At 41.0% G+C, this 21906-nt stretch overlaps 1 protein-coding gene across 1 annotated transcript in view; it reads left to right on the forward strand.

The window, feature by feature from the left end:
* APCDD1 (APC down-regulated 1) overlaps nucleotides 1-19053 on the forward strand; it is a 43775-nt gene extending 24722 nt beyond the window's left edge. The window contains exons 4-5 of the mRNA XM_090039672.1: nucleotides 9368-9689; nucleotides 13498-19053. Of these exons, the coding sequence (XP_089895798.1) occupies nucleotides 9368-9689; nucleotides 13498-13949 (774 nt within the window). The 3' untranslated portion in view covers nucleotides 13950-19053. The remainder of the gene's footprint in view (nucleotides 1-9367; nucleotides 9690-13497) is intronic.
* Nucleotides 19054-21906: the final 2853 nt, after the last annotated feature.

Raw genomic sequence — 21906 nt, forward strand, 5'->3', positions numbered from 1 at the left:
CAGCTGCAGCAGTATCTAATATTGTGGATAATATTGTAACAAGCATAATTAGTAATAAATTCTAATCAATGGTATAACAATGAGTGGGCGAGTGAGGCAGAAGCACCAGTTGCTGCCTAAAATGGGGGAGGAGGACATTGGAATGGAGACAGAGGGATGCCTCACTCTCCTGCCCCTTTCCCCCCACACACACCTGGCACCTTCCATGCAATGGCTCCAGCTTCAGCAGCTGGAAGGACAGAACAGCAGTGACAGCGGAGTGGCAGCACCTGAGTGGTGGTGAATCATAGAGTCCCAGAGAAGTAGAGCTGGAAGGGACCTCCAGAGGTCATCTAGTCCAACTCCCTGCCTGAGGCAGGATCATTCCTATCCAAACCATCCCACACAAATCCATAATCTAACCTCTTAATAAAACTACTGTCAACCTTACACAACACAAGACCTAACACTCTAACCTGCAATAGATAAAGCAGGAAGGCCACAGCAGCCAATGTCCTGCTTTTGTAAAAGGTTGTTAAAATACATTCAAGAGATGCCAGACCACACCCCTTGGTACAGAAGGAGGCAAAAAATCCCACAATCAATATAAATCTTATCACGGGGTAAAATCCAGTCCTGACTCCAAATAAAGCGATCAGTCTGATCCTGAGCAGGAGGCAAGACCTCCAGCTTTATACCCCAAGAGCATTGGCATACCCCAGGCAAAAATCCCTAGCCTTGGCTACACTCAACATCCAATGACTGAGGAAGGCTTAAAAAAACCAAACAAATCCTGACACATAGCAGAAAGGGCTTGGGGAAGGGGGAAGAACTTCCTACCAGCTCCGTGTGACAACCAGCAAAGGCCAGAAGTACAGGAAACACCCATGGTAGAACACAAGCATAGCTACACCTGTGTCACCCCTAGCTAGTGGCTGTCCTCTGCTTGAACACCTCCAGTGACAGAGAGCCCACAACTTCCCTAGGCAGCCTATTCCAGTGCCTCACTTCTAACAGTGAATAAGTTTTTCCTGATATCCAGTCTAAACCTACTCTGCTGCAACTTCAAACTATGGATCTGTGTCATACTCTCTGATGCAAGAGAGAAAAGGTGTTCTCCCTCTTCTTTATGGCAAGGGCAGGGGCTAGCCTTATTTTTTTTTCTTCCCCTTCCCTGTGCACTGCCACCACCCAGGGCAGAGAACTAACTAGTTACACTTCTGCTGCAGATGAAAAAACAAGTTAGCTAATGAATATAAAACAGTCAAAAAGAGCTGTTGAATCCTACTAGAATCCAAGGTACTGCTCTATTGTAAGGAAAATGGATGCCAATTCCCTGAAAAGAGCTTGTATGCTAACAATTTATTTTGCAGTCACAAAATTAAAGAATGAAGATATACAAGCAAGACCAGGAAAATACCCTTCAGAAAGATCCCTTTCACACACATTACTCTCAATAAATATTTTACCATCACTCAGAGATGTAGGATTTGCCCAATGGAGTTTGTGTAGCCATGGAACTGGGGAAGCCACCAGGAGCAGCTCAGAGAATAACAGGCATAGAATTTGGAAGAAAAAGAAGATGTCCTGGAAGGGTACATTTCCAAATTCCCAATCATCAGGATACCAGAGAAAGGCTAAGGAATCCCCCATATTTTTGCTGTTTAAGTAGAGACTCCCCAGGTGACATAAAGGACTTGCTGACTTATTGCAATCTCAGTGGAAGTAGCAGCAGAAAGGACCAGAAGAGGATTTTAGTAGAAATATTCAGATCACTGATCTCCTTTCTTCCTGAGCTCAGGAACTGATCTGTCAGCTATCCAGCCTTATCTTAGTTCACTGGACTCCAGTGACTGACTTCTCATTCTGACTCAAAGCCACCACCATGGATGGGGAAGAGTTAGGCAATCAGTAAATCATCTTTATGCAGCTACAGTAGAACATCCCTTCCCTCTATCAGAATAAGGAAAGAAAGATTCCTTGAGAAGTTTATGAAGTTTCTGCTGAGCAGCAGCTATTGTCAAGGATCTTTATTCTAGATAGATTCTATTGGTAGAAATACTTGTTCACATAGCTGGGACAACTTTGTAAAGTAAAAGCTATCTGTCTTATCCACAGCTTTTTTTCTTAGCTTATATCATGCTCAAATGAGATTTTTATTAGAGATTACTTTAATTGTGCTCACAGAATGGCATTAGTCAAATGCTTTCTTCCTCTGTGCCATGTTCTCTTTGAATGCCTGTGTTCAGAAAATAGCCCTTGCTCAAGACAAATGCAAAGGGAATGATTTGTATGGCTTTAGCCACCACAACAGAGCCAAACACAGCTTGCTTGGAAAAGGAAGGTGTCACAATTGAAAACAATACTGAAAAAAATAGCCAACCTTAAAACATGATTTACTCTGTAATTAGATCTTTTCATTTTATAATAAAACTAAATGTCTTTTTCCTCCATGTATTGGACAAGAATAATATTAAGAATGTTGTAGATGATATGAAGTACATATTTCATATTAAAAAGCTCATAACTCTCTCTGGACTTTTGGAAGGCCTTCAACACTGTCTTTCACCCCATTCTCATTAAAAAACTGGGGGACTGTGGTGTTGACACCTACACAGTCAACTGAGTCGCCAACTGGCTGGAGGGCCGCACCCAGAGAGTGGTGGTGGATGGGTCATTTTCGACTTGGAGGGATGTGGACAGTGGGGTCCCCCAGGGCTCGGTCCTCAGGCCTGCACTGTTCAACATCTTCATCAGTGACTTGGATGAGGAGGTAAAAAGCACCCTGTTCAAATTTGCTGACGACATTAAGATGTGGGGGGATGTGGGCACGCTAGAAGGAAGGAATAGGCTACAATCGGACCTAGACAGGTTACAGGGGTGGGCGGATGAGAATAGGATGGGATTCAACACCAACAAGTGCAAGGTGATACACCTGGGGAGGAAGAACCAGCAGAATGCATACAGGCTGGGGAACTCCCTTCTCATCAGTGCAGAGGCAGAAAAGGATCTTGGAGTCGTCACTGATACCAAGATGAACATGGGCCGACAGTGTGGAGACACAGGCAGGAAGGCCAACCGTACCTTGTCATGCATCCACAGATGCATCTCAAGCAGGTCCAAGGAGGTGATCCTCCCCCTCTATGCGGCACTGGTCAGGCTGAAGCTGGAGTATTGCGTCCAGTTCTGGGCGCCGCACTTCAAGAGGGATGTGGACATCATGGAGAGGGTCCAGAGGAGGGCCTCGCATGATCAGGGGGCAGCAGGGCAGGCCCTACGAGGAGAAGTTACAAGACCTGAACCTGTTCAGCCTCCATAAGAGAAGGCTGAGGGGGGATCTAGTGGCCTGTTACAAAGTAGTCAGAGGGGACCAGCAGGCACTGGGGGAGTCCCTGTTCCCCTGAGCACTACCAGGAGTGACCAGGAATAATAGTCACAAGCTGGCAGAGGGTAGATTTAGGCTAGACATCAGGAGGCGCTACTTCACTGTCAGGGTGGCTAGGATCTGGAACCAACTTCCAAGCGAAGTGGTGCTGGCTCCTACCCTGGGGGTCTTTAAGACAAGGCTAGACAATCACCTTGCTGGGGTCGTTTGACCCCAGTACTCTTTCCTGTCATGGCAGAGGGTTGGACTTGATGATCTGCTCAGGTCCCTTCTGACCCTACTAACTATGAAACTAGGAAATATAAATTTCAGTCACTGCATATTGAAGTTAAAAGGGTTACATAAGGTTGGAGAGAAAGGCTTGAATCACAAAGGAGCAATATATTCAGTAGATCTCCAACTAAAAGGCAGATATACTAGACATTTTTCAGATCTTATGCTGGAGCAAATGAGTTTAACTTAACTGAAGTTAAGAGTGATGCATATTGGCTCAGGACATGGGCCAAGGAGGTCAGCAGTAATACTCAAAGATAGGATAGTGGTGAAGGAAAAAGTATGGTAAATAAAGAGGCTTGGATCCCTAGCTTGTTCCTCCCAGATCTTACTACTGTTCAAAGAAGCTTTACATATAATAGGAATGATTCTTTATCTGAGAATAAGAATCATCCCTATTATATCACAAGCAATTTAAAAGTCAAAATAAATAAAAACCCCTTCTGCTTCAGGGCCTAACCTAACTTCTGGCAGGGTTATGGAAAAAAGTCCTCTATGAGGAACTTACATATTATTGTCCACTAAAGCATTTTTTGCACCTTCCTCTAAAGGATCTCAGCTGACCACAGTCCTAGATGTCCACAGGTTTGATCTAGTATGGCAGCATCTCTCTTCCAATGTCAATTAGATGGAAACCCAGCAGTATACTTATAATTATCACAGCTTGAAATAATGCATTTTGAGGATAGATTGCATTGCCTCAGCATCTAACAGGGATTTGGAGCCGGTTAGAGAGGAGTTATGTCACCTAGCATCTTTCCTAGAAAACTGGTTGAAACAAATATCACAACTACATTACTCCATTATTCCTGGTAGAAAGAGCCAAAAAATCAGTCTCCTAAAACAAACACATCAAACCTTTATTGTCCATTTAATCAGGGGTCAGGGAGATCATAAATACAGAAATCCCATTGGGAGCAGAAAATGACTAAGAACAATGGCAGACAAGGTTCTTTGGGAAATCCAATATCTTTTAGTTGGACCAATTTTAGTTGGTCTAATAAAAGATATCAGATTTACCCAAAGAACCTTGTCTACCTATGTCCTTAGACCAATACGGCTACAACTACCCCCCCCCAAAAAAAAACAATGGTAAACTAATTATTTTTCCTCCAAAATTCAGACCCATTGTACAAAGGCAAAGGGATCACTGGTCCCAACCTAACAAGACTACTCAAACTCAGCACAATAAGTTCCTGCTGTCAGGGATTTTTGTTTGTAGTGTTTACCTTTGTAAAACTCCAGTATTACAAGTACTTGTCACCTGCTTTCATAGATTTAGCTTTCATAGACATTAGGGCTGGAAGGGACCTTGGAAGATCATTGAGTCCAGCCCCCTGCCCAGAGGCAGGAAGTCAGCAGGGATCATAGGATCCCAGCAAGATAAACATCCAAATGACTCTTGAAGGTGCTCAAAGTAGGTGCTTGAACCACCTCCAGCAGCAGTCTATTCCAAACCTTGGGGGCTTGGACAGTGAAGAAGTTCTTCCTTATGTCCAGCCTGAAACGGTCATGGAGGATTTTGTGACCGTTTGACCTCATCATCCCTTGGGGTGCTCTGGTAAACAGACATTCCCCCAGTTCTTATTTGAGTGAATAAATACATTCTTGAAATCAATGAGATTACTCATAACTATGCACAGGATTTGTGTTTTAAAGTAGAATGTACTATTCCTTAAAGAGTTAAGAGAAGACACACTAACAAAAGCGTATGGTATGCACATGGATTTCTCACATGGAGTACCAACTTGTGACTGTTTTACCACAGTTGATCTTGTGCCATTCTTCCTGTGTGCAGAAATGTTGCAGTAGTAAAAAAGGAAATCTTAACATTTTGCATTAAATTTGAACATTCATTAACATGCCCAACATCTTACTTGACAGCCTTGTCTGCATTCTCAGCAGTGGAACCCAGGAATGAATGAAAACAGCAACTGCTGGCTTCCTATTCATGGCAGGGGCATACTAGGAACAAGGCATGTGACAAGCTTCAGGGCACTCCCAAGAGGTATAGAGTGAGAGTCCCCAAGCTGTCAATCCAGCATCTTTCCCAAGCTCTAATTAATTTTAGACATAATTTTATTTTTTTTAAATAATTAATCCATGAAGAATTCTGAATCATAACCCTTCTAACAAAGTAGACATCTCCCCATGTAAAAGATGTATATTCACAGAAAAGAACTGGAGATTAAATAGACATGCTTTGTAAATCCCAAGCAAGCCTGCAGAAGAAACCCAGGGCATTTTTATGATAGAGGAAGAAGGAAACAAATGTTTCATCGTATTTTAATTTAAGATTTTTTTCCAAAAGCAGGACTGTGTATAAATGTTTTATATATTAACATATCAGGGCTCGTGGACAGAGGTAACATCTTTTATTAGACCAGCCTTTATGTATATATTAACCTTTGTGTGTGTGTATATATATATATTAACATCCATATCTACAAAAACAACAAAATTTCTGTCTACTTTAGACACCTCCATAGATGCTATTCCCATAATATCTAAACACCACACATTTGTTTATTGTACTTATCCTTAGCCCACCTCTGTACCCTAAGAAAGAACTATCGTCCAGTTTCACAGAGGAGGGACTGAGGCACAAAGAAATTAATTCTTCCATGGGAGATCTCTAGTAAAAAAATCCAACTGCATTTCATGAGTTTGGAAGTCCTGGCATCCTAACTATTGGACCATCCAACCATTTCCAATCAAGAACCTGAAGTCTCAGAAAATGTTACAGTTTTCATGTCCTCATACTAACTGTACCTTTTACATTGTCATCTCTCTGTCTACACAGGGCCAGGTTCTGCTCTCTTACAAATTGCATAGATCTAGTCTAATTCCATTTATTTCAATTAAATTACAGAATAGTACTTTCTCTGTATTTACAATACTGTAGCACGAACATTTACACTTGGACATATTTGTACCCTGTTCCAGAATTTGGCCCTTTAATGTAGTGTCACTATAATGGTTATTATGGTAACACAGCTGTAGAGCAGGAATGACCAATCAAATCACAATCAAAAGCCCAGCTAAATCATTCAACACAAAGAGCCAACGTAGGTAAGACACACCAGTTTGTATATCCAATAGATGTAGCTAGCATCATATTATACTACCTTTAGTATCCCAGGCTGAATGACCAAGTATTTATTTACAGGTGGGGACAACCTCTGCCATAAAGGCAAAGCAGGAGTCAAATTCCTGTCTGAAGCAAATAGGAAGGTACTGTAATCATGGCACCATCTCAGCAAAGAATAAATAGGGTCTCCATTAAACACATCATAAAACAAAATAAATTAAAAAGGAATCAATTTGTAGTTACTCGGTAAACATATTATTATTCTGTGAAAGATACTTAAAGTAGAATCTTCTCCATACTCCAGCAAAAATCAATGATACACCTTCCACTGACTCCATCTTCAGTGCCTATCCATTATTGTAAGTGAAGGCAAATAAATTACTCACTTTAATATATTACAAATGCGTTGTATGTACCATAAAGTAATTTTGTGAAGCTATTGTATCATCAGACATGAAGGGTACAAGTGTAGAAAGTCGAACTCTAAATGCATTTCCTATTAATTGGTCACATAAGATGCACATCGTGAACAGAGAATTGAAGGACCCAATGTAAACCTTACTACTCTGTGTACTACCATGGCTTGAACATGAAAATGTTTATATCGGCAGTTTTCAAACTTTTTTAGACTTGAGGCACCCCACATAACTTTTGTGAATTGAGTGCAGCCAGTTTCAAAATCTAGTTTATATATTACAGTGTTTACCTCCTTGCAGAGAGGCTAGGTAGAGTGGTGGGGGATCAGCCAGGAAGAGACAAGACTGAGCCTGTGTTAATCTTCTTATCTGCTTGTCTCCTCACACCTCACTTATCTCCTCACACCTTGTAGCATCCTTCAAAGTAACAAGCAGCACCCCAGCATGCTGTGGCACCCTGGTTGAGAATCACTGGTTTCTATAATGTAAGGAAACAAAGGTGCAAGACCATCTCTTTGTTCTGTATCTTTCCCCCCAACTATAAGCCCTTTACAACCTAATGTAAACTTCAGAACACAGTATTCTCTACACCTCAGTAGCTACTGATATTGCTGTTGTCAAGCTGTTGGACTAGATGACCTCTTGAAGTCCTTTCCAGCACTGATTTTTAGTGAGTCTACTACAAATTCAGAGATTTTATACATAAGCAAGTGTTGTACAGCGAACAGAACAGGCACTTGTAAATGCAGAACACTACTTTTGTCTCACAGAGCTACAGCTACTCTTTTTAATCTAATTGATTGACATAAATGACGTTGAACAAAAGAAGTTGGCAGTATAAGACTTTACCCATCAATAAACTATGGTTCAAAATTTGCTTAGAGCTGTAGCCTCTCATGAAGCAAAGAAACATAAAATATAATCTTAATGGAGAATACCTGAACTGCACCCTCCTGCCAAAAAGGCAAAATCTTTTGTGAAATCAAAACCAAGTAGTACTAGAAGCTACAGAAAGGTGTTTATAGCATTCAATTCTAACATTAGAAAACTGGGAACCTTGGATATAAAATTCCTCCAAGACAGGGGCCTTGAACTTGACATGAAAGGAAAGCCCATTCTGTACGTTATTTCAGTTACTGGCCAACCAAAAAAAAATAACAGTAAAATGCAATAGACACTATAAATAATAGTTTGGTACTATGTCAGCACTTCCCCATCAAAAACAAAACTGAGGCCACCACTCATTTTAGTTTCTGTGGAAGACCACAGACAGCATACTAAACCTTGCTGGACCTCAGGAATGAGTTTCTCATTCCATTTATGCTAGGTTCAAAGGCCAGAGCAAAGAAAGAAAAGGAGCTCCAAAAGTCTTGAATCTGGCTGGGGGCCAATTCTCCAGTACAAAAACTGAGCTGGCTGGACAGTTGTCTTTGCAGGAACTTCTTCGTATAGAGCTGTGGAGATTCCAGAGAGTACTGCAAGTCATAGGCAGCTGAAAGGCTGTCCTGTCTTAGACAGCACCCCAAAACTGTGTGAATCACACTTACACAACTCCTTTGTAAATGACATCTCTGCACCACCATTTAAGTCAGAGAATTGAGTTCATGTCATTGAGAAGAAAACTGACAACAACGCTTTAACTGGACACAGCTGGAAATGAACGGAGCGGCTTTGATATTTTACGTTAAAATTCAGCTTAGCTAAAGAAATGTAAACAGCAGCAGATTATAATTTTCCCGACAGCTCAACCAGTGAAAGGTTAGGAGGATAGGTGAACATACCCTGGCAGCCACAGTTAGTGATTCAAGAGGTGGTGAATGCAAAAGCTGAGCTGAACCTATGTGCTCTTTGGAATGAAGGAAAGAAAAGACTTTGAAGGCATCTACCTGGCTGAGACAGGCCACCAGCCAGGATGATATAGCCAAATGGTTTTTTCTTCTCTCCCAGTGAAAGAAATGATAAATACCCAAAATAAAATCTTAATTTAAGGTAGATCCAGGAGAGGATATGTCTGCATCATGTATATTAGGTACTTGATGTCAAATGTGCCATATTTCAAGTAACCACTTTGAAGTAGACAACCTGCAATAAAGCATAGCCTAAATATGCCCATGCGTTTAAATGCTTAAAAACTAAACTGATTTTATCTCAGTACAAAACAAGCAGTGTGGTCTTTAGTAAGGAGAATGACTAACAGCTAACAGTGTTTCCTCTGTCTTTCAGAATCATGATCATACATGTATTGCATGTAGAATCATCTATCGGTCAGATGAGCATCATCCTCCTATCTTACCCCCAAAAGCTGATTTGACAATCGGACTGCATGGACAATGGGTGAGCCAGCGCTGTGAGGTGCGCCCTGAGGTCCTCTTTCTCACCAGGCACTTCATCTTCCATGACAACAACAACACCTGGGAAGGTCACTACTATCACTACTCTGACCCTATCTGCAAACACCCCACCTTCACTATCTATGCCAAGGGCCGTTACAGCAGAGGAGTGCACTCTTCCAAAGTTATGGGTGGAACAGAGTTTGTGTTCAAAGGTACGTGCCCCTAACAGGCCATTTTACTCAGTAACTCATCAGAAAGCTATTTGTCCGTAAGTCTGTGAAAGCTGTTACTGCAATGGTGTGACAGTCATACAGCATTGTGGACTTCCCCAACAAATAGACATGCAAACTACAGAAGGATCATATCTCCCACCATTCAGTTACCTCTGAGACAGAATACAGAAACTTCTAAATAACATATGCAACAGTTTAGGTCACTAAGTGACCTAATAGTATCTATTTGTTAGCTTTATGTACAGCCCTTCCCTCAAAAAAAGTTCAGGCCAGGTTACAAAATATCTTAAAACCAGTATAAAGTATTAAAATAAAAGTGTAACAAAACAAAAATTCCCCCAAATTACCCTCAAATTCAAAGCAATCCACCCTCTCTCCACCCCCTCAAACTTGCCTGCCTCACTTAGGAGAGGATCCCCCTGCCCAGCCTTGCATCCCATCCACCATTCACTTACTCCATAAAATATTTTCTCCCACACCCCTTCCCATCTGCACCCACTCACACTCTCCTGCCTCACACCCAAGGGAGTCCCCTCTCCATTCCCTTACTGTCTCTCCCCAGTCCACATGTACCTCTCTCACAGGGAAGCTATCAATATTCTCCAGATCCATAAATCCTCCCTTTTCCCTCAAAGAAATGCATTATAAAATGCATTTAATAGATTTCATAGACATTAGGGCTGGAAGGGACCTCGGAAGATCACTGAGTCCAGCCCCCTGGCCCAGGGGCAGGAAGTCAGCTGGGGTCATAGGAGCCCAGCAAGATAAAGGTCCAAATGTGTCTTAAAGGAGTTCAAAGTAGGTGCTTGCACCACCTTTGGAGGCCGTCTGTTCCAGGCCTTGGGGGCTCAGATACTAAAGAAGTTCTTCCTTATTTCCAGCCTGAAATGGTCTTGGAGGAGTTTGTGACTGATTGACCTTGTCATCCCTTGGGGTGCTCTGGTGAACAGGCGTTCCCCCAGATCCTGATGTACGACCCTTATATATTTATAGGCAGCCACCAGGTCCCACCTGAGCCTGTGCTTTTCCAGGCTAAAGAGTCCCATGGCTCTCAGCCTCTCATAATAGGGCCTGTTCTCTTGCCCTCTGGTCATACGTATGGCTCTCCTCTGGACTCTCTCAAGCTTTTCCACATCCTGTTTGAATTGTGGAGCCCAGAATTGGATGCAGTACTCCAGCTGCAGCCTCACCAAGGCTGAGTACAGCGGGAGGTTGGCATCCTTGGATTTGCTTGAGAAGCATCTACGGATGCAAGCCAGAGTTTTGCTCGCTTTACCAGCCACAACATCACATTGGTGGCTTGCTCATATTCATCTTGTGCTCAGTCATGACCCCCAAGTCCCTTTCAGCCGTGGTGCAAGCAAGCATAGGACTGCTGAGCCTGTAAGCATGCTGCGGGGGGGGGGGGGGTTCCCCCCAAGGTGGAGTACCTTGCATTTTTTGGTGTTGAACAACATCAGGTTTTCATCCGCCCATTTTCTGAGCCTGTCTAGGTCGGCCTGGATCACCAGCCTATCCTCAGGTGTGGCTGCTTTACCCTGAAGTTTGGTGTCATTAAAAGAATTGTAACAAGGAAAGCAATACATTTCCCTGTACCTGTCTCTTTCCTTGCTAAAGGGAAGTGCCAAAGAGTGCCCTTGAATATCACCTACCCTTTGCACCTACCCCAAAGATAGCCTGAAGTCCTAATAAAACCCCCTACTCTTTCTAAGAATATTACAAAATTTTTATCAACAAGACATAAGCAGCTTTAACAGCTTATCTGGAAGATGATCTCCTCCACATGGTGTTCTCCAGGATCATGCCAAGGCTTTGTTTGAAACTCTTGACAACATTACCTAAGGCAACCTGCAACACAAGTGGCTTGGGCAGCCTCTATGTGTCATGCTGCAGACTGGGGAGGAAGCAGAAAACACAGGAGCAAAAAACAGAGCAATAGAATGGGCAGGGAGGATAAGACAGGGAACAGAGCAACAGATCAGGCAAGTGAAGGGGATTGGAGTGGCACCCAGGGAATAGAGGGCTACTTATCTCATGGCATGCCTGCCAAAAAGGGTGGCCCTCAAAGGAATCACTGAGCACTAGTTAGGACCTTGCCTGTTTAGCCTGAGATCTGGAAGGATTCAAAGCCCCAGGCAGTATACTCTGAAAGTACATTTGAGAAGTGTAAGAATCCCCCCTGTGACTCTCTTAGGAAAGAACCTGACCGCAATGGCTAATATATTAGACTGGAATTTTCAAATGAGCCAACGGGGTCCTTGCCTGTTAGCTTTTGTGCCTCTTTGCCACATGGTGCCACAGTCACTTACTTCTGAATATCCAGAATGAAATCTTGGCCTCATTAAGTTTAACAGGGCCATGTTTTCATCTAAGGTACTCATTTATAATACATGGTTTAACCTGCAGCTGAAGGTTTGAGAAATCAGCTCTAGTAATGTAGTTCTGCCAGTTTACTCAAATGATCTTTGAACAGTACCAAGGAAACCACATGTGAAACAAGCCGAAGACCAACATAGTTAGAAAATCTCAAAAAGAAATGTTTTTGCTTGTTTTGCTTTATTTGTTTGTTGGTAAAGTTTGTTAGTGTTGATTCACTGAAAACCCTGAGACGTGTGTGTGTGCGTGCACGTATATGTGCATGCACATGTGTGTGTGCGTGCATGTGTACATATTGGTCCAAATCCAAAGTTAGGGTAAATTTCATTTAAGTTCCCCTAGGGCCATTTGTTCAGGCTTTGGTGCAGCTGGGTTGATGACTTAAATACAATTTAAATGTAGTCAGGCTAGCTAGAATAGGAGAAAGTTGTGAGACATTCTTACCTGACATTATTAATTGCAGTTATTGTTAGGACATGCAATAAAGTGTTCCTCTATTTTTCAGTCCTTAAAAAAGCAGATAAAACTATGAAAATCATGAAGATGGTGAGACGGTTGCACTGTTTAAGGTTTCGGGTTTCCATTTAGAATGTGATGTCATAAGCTTTTTGGGGTAGTTTATGTTAAAAGGAAGATAAACGTACTTTATAAATAGCTCTGTTCATGGACTAAGTTTTAAATAAAATATGAGTGACGTATTCTTGTATTCTCTGCCATCTATCTTCCCATCTAAACCAACAAGGTTTTATCTGTAGAGAATTGTCTGGGATTTAGAAAACTGGCCTGTTTAATCTCTGACAGATGGGTAGACATCAATCTTTTCGATGGCAAACTACATGCAAGAAATGAACCAAAAGCAGTGGATTTCCTGGCTACACATGCAGTACAGAATTCGATACAGAGATGAAAGGAAACAAAACTCAACATTAGAGTTGCCAGAATTCACAATGGTAAAATTAAAAATCAGTCTTAAATCAGTTAAAGGAACACCCTCTTCTTACCCACTTCTGTTTTATTGCCATGCAGTAGCATAACTGACAGGGAGGTGGTAGGGCAGAAAAATAGCTATAGCCATAGCAGCAACTGATCATGTTGCACACAGCAGCTGGTTCTGCCCTACGCACTATGGTTGCCCCAGCCACAGAGCTGTCCTGCTATGCCTCTGTTGCCACATAACTTAGTGACTTCATGAGAGCTTACTTCTGATTAATACCGATAAAAAGGCCTGATCCAAAGCCTATTGAAGTCTGTAGGACATCCCACAGACCTCCCTCTGGTCACTGGATCAGATACAGAAATGACAGGAGAAGAAAGCATTGAGCTTCTGAAGTCAGTGCTGTGACATATTAGGACTTGTTTTTGCTTTTGTTTTGTCCCTCAGAGATAATTGCTTCTTTTTCTTCACTTACAGTTAATCACATGAAGGTCACACCCATGGATATAGCTACCGCCTCTTTACTGAATGTCTTTAATGGGAATGAGTGTGGAGCACAGGGATCATGGCAAGTTGGAGTCCAACAGGATGTTACTCACACAAATGGCTGTGTTGCCTTGGGGATCCGTCTACCTCACACAGAGTATGAAATCTTCAAAATGGAGCAGGATGCCAGGGGTCGATACTTACTATATAATGGCCAGAGACCTAGTGATGGATCTAGTCCAGACAGACCAGAAAAGAGAGCTACTTCTTATCAGATGCCATTAATTCAGTGTGCTTCATCAGTGCCAAGATCTGAAGAGTCACCAGAGGAGAATAAAGTAGGCCAGTACAGCAATGGGACAACTAAAAAGGATACCAGTGTATTCGTCCTTACACTGACGCTGTTTATTTATACTGTGTCACATTGGAACATTCTTAGCTAGAAGCAAAAAAATTATTTTTCATGACTACAAAGCCAAGATTCCTTATGACTGAGGGTTTTTCTTTTTAGAAAGAAGAGGACATTTATTTTCTTGATGCACTTGAATGCCTGAGAACTGTTGTTCTTTTCCTTGTTTTTTCCCCTCCTTGAATCATGAACAGCACTTGTTTGATGTTTCTGCTTTGAACTTCATCCAGTTTGATCCCTGACGTGACTGCACACAAGTAATTGCACTTTAGGACTGCAGACTTTGGTGAGGGCTTTCTTTTCTTTCTTTTTTTTTTCCTTCCCTTTTTTTTTTTTTTTTTTTTTAACTGCTGGGGTGAACTCTACAATCCTACTTCAGTTGCCTGCAGTTTTGCTGTTGTAGTTCTTCCCCTTCTCCCAACACTCAGTGTCTCATCAGGAATCACTCTGTACAGTGTTAATGTTGTGATAATGGCTTCCTGCTTTAGGAGTCTGATGTAGATATGTATATAGGGGAGGGGGGAAAAAAACCTCACAAGGATTTATCTAAACATAATCTTACAGGTTATAAACAAGAAAAATATAAACTGTTCTCCATTCCAAAGTGCCAAATCAAAAATCTCCTTAATTAAAAACACTTAAGATAATTAACACTATATTTACATTGATTTTTAACTTGTAAAAACAACCAAAGTTTTAGTGGGTATTTTCTCACACAGCTACAATAGATTTATAATAGTTTCTGTGCCCTCCTCATATCTACAAAGTAGTTACAATCAACCCTCATTAAAAGCCAGACTGAGGAAATATTTGTTCATTGGATGCCCATGTCCTCTCAGCTTAGACAGCACAGAAGCAGCTGAAAATTGGAAGAGACATACTACATTACATGGGAGTGGGGTTGCACAAAGGCAGCAGCTCCTCTCCGCCCCATCCCCACCTCCTTATACATCAGGAGCTCACTGAGTCTGGGAAAACATGGCTGGAAAGAGGAGACAGGCACAATAGGGAGTACCCCTCTAGAGTGGTATTTCACTTGGAATATGGCATGAGACAGTGCTTGGTGTATTCTTAGGTACACCCTGCTTTACATCATCTAACCTCTAATGGAGGCTTTAAAGATCAGACACAGGTGAGCAAGTGGGGAAGCTCCTAGGTTAGCCATGCTACCATGTAGTATCAACTCCTAGGAATAACACAGTACTATTGTACTCCAAACACTAGGAGGAACAAACTCCTTGACTGCAGAGCAGGGAAGGGACAAATCCACAACCACCCCTCAACTGAATTGCCTGGAACTTCTATGTGAAAGGAGCAACACAGCATTTGTAATATCCCTTTTACCAATAAGATGCAATTCCTGGGAACAAGAACCAAATAAAAGAAGAAAGGACTCACCAGTCTTGGGCCGTATCGTGCCTCTCTGAGTGTCAAGGCAGAAGCACCTGATGAAATTGTAGATTTCTACTAAAAATAAGTTGTACAATATGATACATGGAAGTGTTCTGACTTTTTTAATTATTAGAAAAAAATATTAGATTAAGGGTAATGAGACTGTGTGTAGGTAAGACTCCGTACTACATGGTATACTAAACTTTCCATAGAGCACTGTTTTAAACTATCAGGAGCGATGCAAGCGCTATTCCAACAACACCACACTTACACTCAAATGAACTCCCTGTTTTCATATGTGTCATAAACCTTTGCCTCTTTTTAGCCCAAGGTTTCCAAGCTGGTCTTAGTCGTCAAGATGAACTTTCTGATGAAGTGCAAACAAAATTCATGTCCCTGGTTTGAGTTACGTATGGGTAAAAAAAAAATACGGATTTTCCTCCCTATAAAGTTAGCTTGCCCGTTTTTCCTCAGATGGAATGAAAAATCATGGAAAACCCATTAGTATAAGCTCAGAAATCTGAGGGACTGGATCATCAGCTTGCAGCCATCCAGTGCCAAACCCTCCCAGTGTGATGGCAAGAGTTGGTTTCCACTTCATCATCTCACAGCAAAACCATGGGAATGGTTTCTGGCCTTGTCAGCATTCACTCAAACGGGTTTCCCTCCCCACATTCAAATGCACTTGCAGAGTATGCCAGGTCAGCTGTTGATAGGGAAATATTGGAAGCATAGTTTCAGATGAGGGCTCAGGACTGAGTCATGCTGCCAGTTTTCTTTTGTATGGCTGACTTGGAGCAACACTTATAAGTTCAGTTTAAGGTTAGTTAACCAGTCTAATGATCTTAAGAAAAGACAATGCATCTCTGCAATGTCACTATCAAATTTGTATAGAGGGCAGTGTTGTTATGTGATCCATAGTTTGATCAGGATTGCCAGAGTCACCTTTTGCAGAGCTCCGGCTGCACCGTTTGTGCATCAAGTGACTGCAGCAGGTGTGCCCAGTTCAGATCCAATTTAGAGCCTTCCATGTTTTTCACAGAAGGCCTAAACCAGGAGGCTTTATTGTTGGGTTGGAAAGTGGATGTTTATTCTGAATGGTAGTTTCAGTCCATGCTTTCCCCCCAGGCTGCTGCACCGTCATGCCCTATGAGGGCTTGTAGGATGTGTCCACAAAGGTTTCCAGGAGACCAAGCGGTGAGCTAGGAGGTTCTTTAATTCTCTATGGATGGGGAGGTCTGGGTTGTTGTTCATGCAGATGACCTCCCTATATGTGGCTTTGTTGTGGCAAATGCTGCCAATGGGAGCAGAACAGAGTACCACAGAAGGCAGGTGTCCTCAAAAGTCAGGACTGGAGATTCTTTGGGTAAATATGACATCTTTTATTAGACCAACTAAATAGTTGGAAAATTTTTTCTTTACAAGCTTTCAGGCACAAACACCCTTCTTCAGGTGTAAAGAGCCTGGTGGTTGTATGCTCTCCTTGGTGGTATAGACACTTAAGCCAATACACAAAATGCAGGTCTGTGAAAATGCAAATGTATGGCAGTGAAGGACTGAACCTGTTCACACTCTCACCAGTTTTACAAGTTGTAGATTAGCATAACTTTGCTGGAATTACTCCCAGTTTATTCCAGGAAGAGATTAGAATCAGTTCTCTTACCTTTTCATGACTTCAATTTAAAACACTAAACTCTAGGATTGCACTAGTTTTTTAATGTATGCCTAGATTTTTATAGTGTTATTACTTAGAATTCCTAAGACAAGATTCTTTCCTCAACCCTAACAAGAACAGTTATAAATTGCTGTGGTTTCAGAGAGCCAGCTCCAGCATGATGCATATATAACCTTTCAGTGTAATGAAAGATTGTGGCCTGTATCAAAATACTGTTCCAATGTGATGTTCAGTGGAAAATTTAAAGAAGCACTGATCTACAGTTAATTATCACATGCAAAATCTCTCTGTTCTTGAACGCTTACCGGTCTCACTTTAAACTAGTTGGGCATCAAAATTATTTTGAAAACATGGAAGGTCAAGAAAGAAAACATTTATTCAAACCTTTCCAAATGATAATCTAACACATTCAATGCCCAGTTGTAATGATAATGTTGGTGTTCCAGGGCAACATTGCTCATAAGGGGCTGCTGCCCGTATAGGATGCATCATCTGGACACAAGGTAGTTAAAACGTTCCTAGGGAAATGCAGCTGTTAGTTTTACCAGATTTTTCTACAAAAAAGGTATTGACAGTACGTATTAAGGGTCAGGTTCTATACCATCTTTTAGCCCTCTACATGAATTAGGCACTAAGTTCTATTCCACCCTGTTCAATTCCCTGAAAATCCATACTGTATTTTGTAGCACACCCTGATCTTACCCTTCAAAATCCTGAATCTCAGGAAACAGGGAGGAGGAAGAGAAGTACCCAGCCACCTTCTGCATTCTGTGGTTTTCAGGGATGTGAGCAGGATGAGAGGCAACTAAGTCCATTTACACAACTGATAGCTGGAATAGAATCTAGCCCCAAAGTGATTAACTACAGGCTCTAGCCTGCTTTGAACTGCCTTCTCATGAGGATTGGGCTTTGCCTACATCTTTCTCAATTCTATTAATGGCAGATGTCACAAAGTATATGAACTGTGTCCAGGACAATGTTTTTCTTTACCATCTTAGAGATGGCTTAAAAGAAATAACTGGAGGAACAATTTCATATAACACCAATATTGAAATTCAATTTCAGGCTCTTCCAATTAATTTGTAATGTTGTGTGTCAGCATAACTGAGTAAGGTTTCTTTGTCCATTACATACCAGCCTTTTCAAATGCGAGAGAGATGCTTACCTGTGCCATCCATATCAGATGCTTTTCTAATGCTTATCTATTTGCTTGTCTGTAATACTTCATGGCTAACATATGAACAAGTCTTCAAAATAACAATTAAAACGTGCAGCCTACGTTCTCAATAAGCTGTACACTCATCTATCAGTTAGACAAAATACATAGCTGAAGAGTTGTACCGGTTATTGATCCTCTCATTTCAACTAACCTCATTGAAGCTGTATAGCTGTATGCACCCTATAGTGCTATATAAAATTATTCCAATCTGTGTTTTCATTTGTATATAGCCTGCCTTAATGCTAAGACCTCAACCTGTAACTGATTTAGAAGTGGAAGACCTGTAAACAACTTAATGTGTATCATGTGGATTCAGATGTCTTTAAGATGCAACAGGGATAAAGCAATTTTCTTTCACAACTGTCAGCATGGCCTGGGACTTCTGTAGCAACACTGTTGCATTCTGGCCCTGAAGTCATTGTATGAAAAAGAAATGGGATATGCTACAAAGAAGCTATTGTGCAAGTCATTTTTACCTATTAAGTTTTAAACAAATAACTTCTCTCACAGTGCAAAAGGGGACAGAAGGCAGGAAGGCGGTCAAAACAAAGCCAATGGCCTATGTTACCGCTTACAAATTGTGCCTGCTGCCCTGGGATAGAACACTATTTTTATGAAAGAAAAGTCCATATCTGAGATTTCAAGTCTGCCTTGCTGTGTTGGAGTGTATTTGCTTACAGCCCAGGATTTTTTTAAAAATCTTTTTATTTTTGTAAAATTATAGAAGATATTTTTCTTCCCAACTACACGTTCCAGATAAAACTGCCAGGGAAGTTTGAGCACTTGTTAAAATATTGATTGAAATAAAAGACTAAATGAAGAACTAAGAGTTCCTCAATATTTTATCCGTAATGGCTGTTTTGTCTCCTTTCCACCAGTGTAAAATAAAAATAAACCATCTCTTGGACAGCTAGGCCCCATCACTCTAAGCTTCCATGCCGAGAAGCAGATTTCTAGAAAGAATTTTTGCAGCCATGTCACCACAACTAGCATTCAGAAGAAATTGCTCTGCTAAATTCATTTGCCTTTGCGCTTGAAACAGAAAATCTTCAGTATTGCTTAATTACATAATAAAAAGGCCTGAAATATGCTGGAAGTACACAGCAAGAAATGATAATTTTGGCCTGAGAACAGTCAGGCAGTCAGAACAGCTGTGTGTCAGTACAAAGGGTGTGGTTTCACTAGAAACAAAATATTTTCATAAATGAGCTATAATCAAACAAAACAGGATTACTGTCTCACTTGCTCCAAGGGCTATAACTTGAAAAAGAAAGAGAGGAATGCTTTTCTTGAAGAGAAGATTTTAAAAAAATACCTGATAATTGGAAGTGTCAGGGAAAAACCTACTTAAAGAACAGTTCTGAACATTTTAAATTATACCAGACTGCAGATAGAGAATAGGAGTGAAAACCCAGCTCTGCTGAAGTTATTGCAGTTTTCTTACTGAATTTAGCTACATCAGGCTTTCACCACAAGTTTTCAAAAATGATTGGTGATTTTGTAAGCCAGTATGAGATGCCTTAAAAGGGGTTTGGCTTTTATGAAACTGCTGAGAATTCATTTTCTGAAAATGAAGCCTGTTTAAAAGCATCCCAGACTGGGCACCAAAATATTGAGGTATCCAAAATGACAAATCTAAAAAGCTACAATCTGAAAAGATAGAGGGAACCTCTAAAGAGGTTTCACTGTAGCCTCCTTTTCAGCCACAGTTTTGTGGTTAGAGGTGAATTCAAGCAGAAAATTTAACTGTCTAAACAGGGGCGTCCAACCTTTTTGAATGTTGGGTCAGATCATGAACTTTTTATCACCCACTGGGCCAGCGAGCCATATTCAAAGACCTCACAGGAAGCGGTATCACATCACACCCCTGAAAGTACAGTGTTTACTTTTGTTTCCTGTTGCAGCAGCTCGGGCCTCAGAAAACAGCTTGGAGGGCCGCATGGCAGCCCGCAGGCCATATGTTGGACAAGCCTAGTCTAAACTATACATATACCCTTGTCTAAAGTACCTAATTTCCACCCAAGGGCACAACCAGGAAGGACAATGCTGAATATTCATGTACGCCATGCTTTTCTTTCCATAATTCTCTCCAAAAATTATCAACATTTGTACGTAGATATTTTTCTTTTTTCTTCCCCTCCTCTTCAGTAGAGATACAAAATTGAACTTTTTGCAAATCAAATAACCAAGGTAACAGGACATTATAGGCACAGGCAATTATTCATGCAAATTCATTCCAGTGCCAAAAAGTTCTGCAGAAGCTCTCTAGTAACAGTGTAGTCAGTCTTCTGGGACCACAATTAAGTCACACCAAACTTCCAGTGAAAAAAATGATCAGTGACTTCTACCTGAAACTGTGCAGATGTCACTTACATAATATCCATTTGTATTCTTATCAGCAGCAGTTTCTCCTGTGTGATTTGACAGAAATTCCACTTGAACAAGAAAATATTTTATTCATCAAAGAAATAAAAGGATCTCAACTTGATGGACTGGCTATGTTTACACTTTGAGTTGCCTCAAAGTGATTCCATAGGCAGCCTCCATGGAATTCAGTAGATTTAGTCTCCTATATGAAAAGCGAAGCATCCGTCCCCGTCTATTAGGGCATTAGACAAATACCTTCATCAGAAAGACAGATGGATACATACAATATCTCTCCATGTTTTATTGACTTCCCAAGTCCCTAGTATATTCTCAACATATAAACTGTTTTCTCTCTCAGCATTAATATCCTGGAGGCTCTAGAACATAAATAAATAAAACTATGAAGTTGCATTGACTGCATTTTATTAACTGGTCTATAACGGCTATTTTGGTTTCAATCAGAGCTCCCTGTAAAAGAAAATGTGCTTTTAAACCACTAACTCATAAATTCCAAACATGTTTCTTCAAAATAAGACACGTGTATGTTACTTTTAAATTATCTTATGCAATTCCTCAGAGGTTCTTGAGATATTGGTGTACCTGTATCTTTAAACTGATCATGAAGTCAGTTAGAACTCACTGGAGGTAATTTAAGCTTTAACAAAAAAAAAAACACTGGTTAGGTATAAGAAACTATTGCCATCTAGTGGTGACATCTTGCCTTACATTTATTCTCCTGCAAATTCTTGAATTCATGCCAGTCAGAGACCACTAGACCTATGAGGAAAGCATATTACTAGTGTTCCTGATGTAAAAGAACATTATTTAACACCCCCTCCTTACATCTAAGCTGTACCTCATCCACCTCTGAAGATTCATTTGCAATTAAAAAAATAAGTCATGTTCACAGAGTTAATCATGTTTGTATTATACAGGCGCATGGAAACATTTACAAGGGGAAAGACAGTCCTTCCCTTGAAGAGCTTGTAAATGAAATAGGAATGGGAGAAATAAAGACAGTAAATAGCAGTAATAAGGGTAGCAGTAGAAATAATAATAGCCATATATACAATACAAATGTTTAAAAAGAAGATTAACATTGCAAAGTCAAGCACTGAAAAGTTAGGCAGCTTGCACAACCTTAATGCAGCCAGCTCCCTTATGTGTACTTGAGGGTGCAGTCTTTGACTACACAAGCCCATATTTTTCCCCATAATGAATGAGGCAGGAGACTCCAAGATCAGAAAAGACGGTCATGTAGTTAAGGAAGTCAAATGCTGCCCCTGTCAGAGACTTTGTGTGTTTATTGGCAAGTCACTTAAAGTAAATCTTCAAGCT

The sequence above is a fragment of the Crocodylus siamensis genome, chromosome 3 (assembly GCF_052110815.1).
Source record: "Crocodylus siamensis isolate JL-2025a chromosome 3, ASM5211081v1, whole genome shotgun sequence".
Lineage (NCBI taxonomy): Eukaryota > Metazoa > Chordata > Crocodylia > Crocodylidae > Crocodylus > Crocodylus siamensis.